Genomic DNA, 8,415 nt, shown 5'->3' on the forward strand with positions numbered 1-8,415 from the left:
CAGTTTGGTAAAGTGAACATGTTTCATCCAGCGGATGAGTAGAAATAGGGCAAATAAAGAAGCAAAAAAGATGATAGCTGAAAATAAAAACTGTAGAAGGCCAAATTCAAGTTTTTAATGACAAACATTCTAATTGTTTCTTTAGACTTTGCTTTTTTATTTATTTGCTGTCCTATCTTCATACCTGGCTGTGACAGCATGTTGTGTAATGCACGCCTAAACTGAGCAAATCGGGAAAGTGGAGGATCAGTAATGATGAGACCTAAAAACTATTAAGAAAAAAGCCCAGCAAGGATCTGAGTGATGCATCATCCATTAGCTGATCATCTACTTGCATAGAGTAGATGATCAGCTTATAGATCTATGTACTCTGTGCCTGAATAACTAATGGGTCGGAGATAGGAGGCTAAAAAAGCAACATGCAAAATAAAATTGAATAAATGACAAAACAAAGCAGAGATTTTTATTTCAAAATGTTATTAAGCCCAACTCCTTGATGGATGTGGTTTAAACCTGGCATTAAAGAACTGAGAAGATAGTATTTTTTTATCTTGATATTTAATCACTTTTGAGTCTTTCCACTGTGGTGTGTAAATCCAGCCATTACTGGGCTGGGCCAATGTTTCCGGATCCTAACGACACCAGTGTTCAATAGTAGCCAACTATAATGAAGTGAAGTAGATGTCAGTTAAAAAAGTGCTGGAAGATTAAAACTGATTGATTTAAAAATAAACAAACTATCCCTCTCAGCTGAATGTTTTGTTGTTGTTTTTTTTTTTTTTTTTTTTGGATTAAGCTCATCACTCACTGTGATCCAATCACATCAATGTTCTCTGGAAATCATCAAAGGCATCAAAGCCTTTATGTGTAAATTAAATTGGTTGTTCTGCATCTGGATCTGCTGCCGGTTTTGCTGCTCCTGCGCAGGTCTGTGAAAGGCGACGGATCAGACCAACCATGAGGAGAGGGTGTGTCTGAGCCTCGGCTGTGGGACTGTCTGGTGTAAACCCAATCTGCTCCGGAGCTCAGTCTGTCCTCACAGCGGCAGCTGCAGGTCTCTCTGTGGGAACTCAAACACATGATGGCAGCGCCAAAGAAAGTCTGTGTGATCGGTTCTGGTAACTGGTGAGTGGGAGCTTTCAGTTTTGCTTCAGTGCAATATGTATTATTTGAACCAAAAGCTTCAGCACACAGTGAAATTCTTGGTTGGATAAACATTAAAAGTAGGAGAACTTGTGCAACTTCAGGAGCCGATAAATCATTAATAAAGTTCATAAACTCAGCAGCATTTTTTTTTTTTCCAAGGCTGCAGATTCAAAGATTCCTCAACTTTTAGGTCTTTATTAAATAAGTCACTTTATTAGTCTGCAGGGTTGAATCAGCCTTGCAGTGCTGTCCTTCACACAGGTTGACCTTTTAGTCAATGCAGGATGCGACCTCTGTAGCTACATCTTCATTACACTTAACTCTTTAAATTGTCAATTTTTAAAACGTTGAATAACAGTTCAGATTTTTAAATCGTCAGAACTTCATCTTGCAGTACAGAAAAAAGTGCTTTTTTGTAATTATTAGTCTCCCTGCTACCACTTTACATATAAATCATTATGTCTAATCATTATAGTGGATATTTGAGATGTTAAATTATTTTAAAATTTTTATCAAGATTATCAAAAAACATTTTTATTCTATTAAATTCTAGTAATGTCATAGTAGTACTCGTCGTCTTCCGCTTTATCTGGGACCGGGTTGCGGGGGCAGCAGACTCAGCAGAGTCATCCAGACGTCCATCTCTCCAGTCACCTCCTACCGTTCCTCCGGGGGGAGCCCAAGGCGTTCCCAGGCCAGAGAGACATAGTCCCTCCAGCGTGTCCTGGGTCGTCCCCTGGGCCTTCTCCCGGTGGGACGTGCCTGGAACACCTCCCGAGGAAGGCGTCCAGGAGACATCCGGTATAGGTGTCCGAGCCACCTCAACTGGCTCCTCTCGATGTGGAGGAGCAGCGGCTCTACTCCGAGCTCCTCCCGGATGGCTGAGCTCCTCACCCTATCTCTAAGGGAGTGCCCGGCCACCCTACGGAGGAAGCTCATTTCAGCCGCTTGTATCCGGGATCTCACTCTTTCGGTCATGACCAGGGGTGAAAGTAGTTTTAAAATCTTGCCGGGAAGGTCCTGGGTTCGATTCCTTTCTGCATGGAGTTTGCATGTTCTCCCCGTGCATGTGTGGGTTCTCACCGGGTACTCTGGCTTCCTCCCACAGTCCAAAGACATGCCTGTTAGGTTAATTGGTGGCTCTAAATTTCCCTTAGGTGTATGAATGAGTGTGTGCATGGTTGTTTGTGTGTTGCCCTGCGATGGACTGGCGACCTGTCCAGGGTGCACCCCGCCTCTCGCCCATAGACTGCTGGAGATAGGCACCAGCTCCCCCATGACCCACTATGGAATATATATATATATATATATATATATATATATATATATATCAATTGTTAGAGAACTGCCATGTTTGAAACAATGATAAACCGTTCTCTGATGCATAACTATTCATCTTCAGTTTCCATCTTTTCTTTTGAACAAAGAAGTTATTGTTCTCTGCATTGTGGTCCAGTTTTGATTTCATTTAAAATTTGACAGTTCGGTTGTTTTTGCGGTTTTTATTTAAAAGTCTGTAGATGGTAAGTGATTTATTGTTTGTCCTGTCTTAATGCAAGCGGCGGTTTTTTATGTCTGTGCACCGCCTGTGTAAAATCTCCCAGTCCACTAAATCGAACGCAGCGATCTCCTTGGCAACCGTTCTGTTTTGGAGGTAAGCGCGCATGCGCTCTCGCTTAGTGTATGTGAAAACTGTTTTCGAGCTGTACTGTGTTGTTGTAATTCAGCAAAATAACATGAAACACAACTAGTTTCTCTCCCTTTGCTTTTAACTGGAGTATTTAGCAGAACAGTTCAGAAACTATTTGGAATGAGGATAAAATAACTATATTTATAAACAGATTAAGTCGTGTTGTTGACTGTCTATTGGTAGCGGATCTGATCTTTGTGTGCTCGTTAATTCTTGCAGCCGTAACTGGTTCTGGATGACGGCTTTATAGTAGACTGCCGTTCTTCTCTCTTCCCGATACTGCGTACTGGCGCAGAATCTTTTAGTGGTACGCAGTACCGGACCGTACCGGCTCACTTTCACCCCTGGTCATGACCCAAAGTTCATGGCCATAGGTTGAGGGTAGGAACGTAGACCGACCGGTAAATCAAAAGCTTTGCTTTTCGGCTCAGCTTTCTGTTCACCACAACGGACCAGCACAGCGCCCCCATTACTGCGGCAGCCGCACCGATCTGTCGATCTCCGGCTCCATTCTTCCCTCACCCATGAACAAGACCCCGAGATACTTGAACTCCTCCACTCAGGAACTCACCTCCAACCTGAAGAGGACAAGCCACTCCTTGAACCGCCACCTTAACGTGGTGGAGGGGTTTGAGTGCTCGAATGATCCTAGAGGCGATGTTGTGGGGTTTAATTCCCCCATGTAGGGTCTCCCATGGCAAACAGGCTCTAGGTGAAAGGTCAGACAAAGAGTGGTTCAAGACACCTTCATGAGGACTATAAAATCGAGGCACGGTACGGCGGAGCCGGGGTCCCACCCTTGACCCAGGCTTGGGGTCGGGACTCGTCGGAGAGCGCCTGGTGGCCGGGTTGCTCCTCGCGGGACCCGGCCGGGCCAAGCCCGAACGAGAGACGCGAAGCCATCCCCCAGTGGGCCCACCACCTGCAGGGGGAACCGTGAGGGACCGGTGCAAAGAGGATTGGGCGGCGGACGAAGGTGGAGACCTCGGCTTTATCTAGGGACGCGGAATTCCAGTAATCTAGGCTTTTTATTCCACCAGAGGCCACACTCAAGGGGCAGTAATAGTAAATTATTTATTCATTGTCTCTTTGTAGTTGCGATTTCCCATTTAGATAATAAAATACATAAAAAAAACAACATAAAAAATAAAAAATCTAAACATTAAAGCGGCTTCATGAAATGTTTTCCCTTTTTGATCGCCAGCTTTGTAAGGTGACTTAATCCCCCCAAAATCCATCATTAGTTCTCTAATGTGGAAATGAAAAATCAAAGGAAAATGTTGCTTTTTCCATCGCTTTATGCTGAAAGTGGAAAATTAAAAAGAACACAGTCCGATCCTTTGGCTTTGATTAAAACAAACAGTAATAACAACGGCTTGCAGAGAGAAGCATGTGACATGTTGCAGAATAAACGTGTAGTTTTGGTCAGGGTAATTTAATTTGTCCAAAATTTAAATTGTGGATATGTGAATTCATTTCTGATTGATTTAATAAATAGTTAAGTGTTTTTGTTTTTTAACCTTTTACATTTTATATTTCAGTTTATTACATTGTGAATTATTTGCTTTTAATTTGCTTTTGAAAGCCAAGTCTGAACAGATGAAAGGCAAACTCCTCACTATTACAAATAGACAACATGATGTCATTTAGTAGATTAAAGTAAAATATGTGTCTTCTACTTTTACCCCTCACACAATAATTATTGACAATTTGTTGTTTTAGTGAAGCAATAAAATATATTCCATCAGCAGGGTGGTAATAGTGTTTTCTTATGTCCCCAGGGGCTCTGCTATTGCCAAGATTGTGGGAGCCAACGCGGCCAAATATGACACGTTTGATACCAAAGTGAACATGTGGGTGTTTGAGGAGATGGTGAACGGTCGTAAGCTTTCAGAAATCATCAACACAGACCATGAAAATGTGAAGTACCTACCTGGTCACAAGCTGCCCCCCAATGTGGTGAGCGTGACAGCAGGCTGGCTGTCTGTGTCTCTGCTCCTCTGTCTCTAACAGTCAGGAGGACTGACCATGGTGGTTAATCCACGGTGATTTCTGTCTTTGGCTTCGAGGTAGGGCTGAAATTCTCTATGTCTCTTTACCAGGTGGCCGTTCCAGACTTGGCCGAGTCGGTGAAGGGAGCCGATGTCCTGATTTTTGTGGTTCCTCACCAGTTCGTTGGGAAAGTGTGCGACACCATCAAAGATCACATAAAAAAAGAAACCATTGGAATGTCTCTCATCAAGGTCTGTCAAAACTCAGAGCGCTGAAGAAAAAGTTTTAGACTCAAGGCTTTCCTCTGAATCTGTCTATTTATTGCTCTCTGATTTTATATGCTTATTTCTGATTCATTTTAGAATGTCAAAAAGGTTATGGTAGATTATTCTTTGAAATTAATGTGTAACAACAGAAAATATCAAGAACTTTTATCCTAAGAGCTTTTGTTAGTTTTTGACTTTGGGAAATGTGGCAAAACTCACATATTTAGGCCAATAACTGAAATCTTCTTTAGTAATAACTCAGGTTTCTTCACTCCAACTCTCCAAGCCTCCTCTGAGGAAAAGGAGGCCGGCCTTGTTTCCATTTTGAAAGCATCTGTTCTTATTATTATTACTTCATTTACATGGTTATTTTTGCCAAAGGGGGTAGATGCAGGTCCAGAGGGTCTAAAGCTCATCTCCGAGGTCATCCGTAGGAAACTCGGCATCACCATGACGGTCCTCATGGGTGCAAACCTTGCCAATGAGGTTGCTGATGAGAAGTTCTGTGAAACAACTATTGGTACTGATTTTACTGTTTTAAATAAGCAAAATTAAGATCTTTACATTTTTATTACCTCCAGTTTGCAACATAAATTGTGCATGTTAAATTCTGCAATTCCAGAAAGCAAGATGCCTTTTAGAGTAACTCTCCTCCAGAGGTTGCTCCTGAACTATCACACATCTACATCACCATGGCACATAATTATTCAATCATTTTGTTTGTCACTTTGGAATTTAAAATTGATTTGAATAAAGAAATGCTGAAACTGGACATATAAAACATCACTGTATTGTCTGTGTTATTTCAGGGTGCAAAGACAAAGTACATGGACCACTGCTGAAGGAGCTGATGCAGACTACCAACTTCCGTGTGACTGTGGTGGAAGAGTCTGATGTAGTGGAGATCTGTGGTGCACTTAAGGTTAATCCTCTCCTCCAAACACAACTAGATGTGCTGAAATACATTTTTAAATCTGACTGATGCATAAGAGATGCAGTGGAGATGGCTCTAAGAGAAGCAACTGGCTCAGATGTGTTCTCAGTCTCTTACAAGCTTTTTTATCATCCTCACAGAACATCGTGGCCGTGGGAGCAGGCTTCTGTGACGGCCTTGGATTTGGCGACAACACCAAAGCTGCAGTGATCCGTCTCGGCCTAATGGAGATGATTGCCTTCGCCAAGGTCTTCTGCACAGACTGCCCCGTCTCTCCTGTCACTTTCCTGGAGAGCTGCGGCGTAGCCGACCTCATTACAACCTGCTATGGAGGACGCAATCGAAAAATTGGAGAGGCGTTTGCAAAGACAGGAAAAGTATGGAACAACTTTCATCTACCTTATATCTCTCTCTGATGGCCTGGGTCTTCTTTATACAAGGCACTGCAATGTAACACAGTGCATGATTCTGTTTAGAGCATCAAGCAGTTGGAGATTGAGCTGCTGAATGGGCAGAAGCTTCAAGGTCCAGCCACAGCCAGTGAAGTCCATGTAATCTTGAAACAGAAGAACATGGTGGAAAAGTACGTTTTTCTCATACCTTATAGGATCATTCTGATAAAGTACTCAAGTAATATTAAAAATGTGTAGAATCACAAGTAAATAGAGGAGTTTGCTGATCTGGTGACTCTAGGAGCAGGATGTTTGATTTATTACATCAAATTGGAAAAGCACAATGTAATGCAGGAGCCTATTGTAAGTCTTTATGAAATAAAAGAGGTGATTGTTATTTGTTTAAATGGAAAATCCCAGCTTTATTCTTCTAGCATTAGTGTTTCTGCTCAGTATTTAACCATAAAAGACAATAAAAAGAGTTATCCATCTCATTATATCAGATGCTATGCATTTGCCACATTTGTTTTACTTTTATTGTGATATGTCTAGTCCAATTCTCTATTAAACAGAATTCCCTTCTATTCTGTCACTTTCCCCATGCAGGTTCCCTCTCTTCACTGCTGTTCATCAGATCTGCTTCAATGGCCACCCAGTCACAGAGTTCATCAAGTGTTTGCAAAACCACCCTGAGCACATGTGAAAGACTCATGAGGACTCACACGTGGACTGAAGTTGGGCTGGACTTTTTACAACTAAGGTGTTAATGGGGGAGAGGATTATGTGAATTTTGGTCTGAGCCTCAGACCTTCTCTTGCAGCAGTTGCTTTTTGGTCTACCACTAGAAAAACAGAAAAGAGAAAAATGGACTTGATTTGCCTTTCGGCCACCTGAGCTACTGCCAGAAGAAGTTTTTCTGTTTTTACTAACTGTTAAATTATTGCACAGAGGATTTAAGTCTTAAATCTTTTGACATGTGGTCTTAAATTGGCTGATACACTAACAATAACCACTAACAATAACTGCAGTCTTAGAAAATGTTACACAATGTGCCTTTTCATCCATATCTAAAATCACTCCCATAAAGTATCTTTGTTTCATTAGAACATAATGAATATGCCCCAAAATTTTGCATCGTGTATTTTAGAATAAATTATTTTAATCTTTATAACTTTCTGTCTGTTAATGTTGTAACTTGCTGGTGTGTGCCTGCCTGCCTTCATGATGCACACTGGAAGAGAAGCTTTAATGTAACCGGACCTGAGTTCAGCCTGGCTGCCACTTTAAACTCTTCACCTTTACCATTTTCTGGAGCGTCGGGAGCTGCCCTTCATTAAATGCATGGTCGTTCTCAGTCCCCATAGGTGGATTTCTGCACTGTTCAGTTTGCTAACCCTGAAACAGTTCTCTCCTTGAGGATTTCAAATAACAATAATTCAATGAGGTTCCAATCAAAGAATCCTTCTTCTTTCTACACAAATCATTTGTCACTGGCAGCTCATTTCCTCTGGCCCTGACAATGAAACTTCACATAACCTGTGCTGAAAGGCTCCAAATTCATACAATGCCAGAGGAAGGGGGAAGATATTTCACTGTACATGATTTGTGGTTTTACTTTACTATTATTTTATTATTTAACATCTCTCTTGCTCACAGTGGGGGTAAAAGCAGTTGTCTCTTGTTTAACTTTGACTCTCTTAGTACAACCCATCGAATAGTTATTGAGTCAACTGCCCTGTGAGATCTCTAATAATAACACAACCCAAAGGAGCAAATGTCCTTCTATAATTAGAGAGCAGACAGAAATGCAGCTGCTTCATTCTCACTTACCAACACAAATGAAGGAATGTTTCCCATGACGTTACTCTCAAAACAATTAATGTATAATTTCAACATATGTGAGCTTTCTTTGAAAAACGGCAATGTACTGCGACAGAATTGGCTTGAAAATTTTCTTTTCTTTTAATACAAGTCAAGACGTTACATAATACGTCA

At 41.5% G+C, this 8,415-nt stretch overlaps 1 protein-coding gene and 1 long non-coding RNA gene across 2 annotated transcripts; one reads left to right on the plus strand and one right to left on the minus strand.

The window, feature by feature from the left end:
• The first annotated feature begins 790 nt into the window (after positions 1-790).
• gpd1b (glycerol-3-phosphate dehydrogenase 1b) lies at positions 791-7,588 on the plus strand. The gene is made up of 8 exons (XM_047347209.1): positions 791-1,125; positions 4,618-4,795; positions 4,939-5,079; positions 5,476-5,614; positions 5,904-6,016; positions 6,169-6,405; positions 6,505-6,611; positions 7,027-7,588. The coding sequence occupies exons 1-8, from the start codon at positions 1,079-1,081 to the stop codon at positions 7,121-7,123; spliced, it is 1,059 nt and encodes a 352-aa protein (XP_047203165.1). The 5' UTR covers positions 791-1,078; the 3' UTR covers positions 7,124-7,588.
• Positions 5,869-6,283, minus strand: LOC124856594. Its single transcript, XR_007035371.1, has 2 exons — positions 6,146-6,283; positions 5,869-6,049 (listed from the first exon to the last, which is right to left on the minus strand). It is a non-coding gene; the product is annotated as an uncharacterized LOC124856594 (long non-coding RNA).
• Positions 7,589-8,415: the final 827 nt, after the last annotated feature.

Source organism: Girardinichthys multiradiatus, chromosome 20 (assembly GCF_021462225.1).
Source record: "Girardinichthys multiradiatus isolate DD_20200921_A chromosome 20, DD_fGirMul_XY1, whole genome shotgun sequence".
NCBI classification, from domain to species: domain Eukaryota; kingdom Metazoa; phylum Chordata; class Actinopteri; order Cyprinodontiformes; family Goodeidae; genus Girardinichthys; species Girardinichthys multiradiatus.

Excerpts from the sequence above, each read along its gene's own strand:
- gpd1b (XM_047347209.1), top strand. The coding sequence starts at position 1,079 with ATGATGGCAGCGCCAAAGAAAGTCTGTGTGATCGGTTCTGGTAACTG. Across the intron at positions 4,796-4,938 it reads ACAAGCTGCCCCCCAATGTG|GTGGCCGTTCCAGACTTGGC; the intron begins GTGAGCGTGACA and ends TCTCTTTACCAG. Across the intron at positions 6,406-6,504 it reads CGTTTGCAAAGACAGGAAAA|AGCATCAAGCAGTTGGAGAT; the intron begins GTATGGAACAAC and ends GATTCTGTTTAG.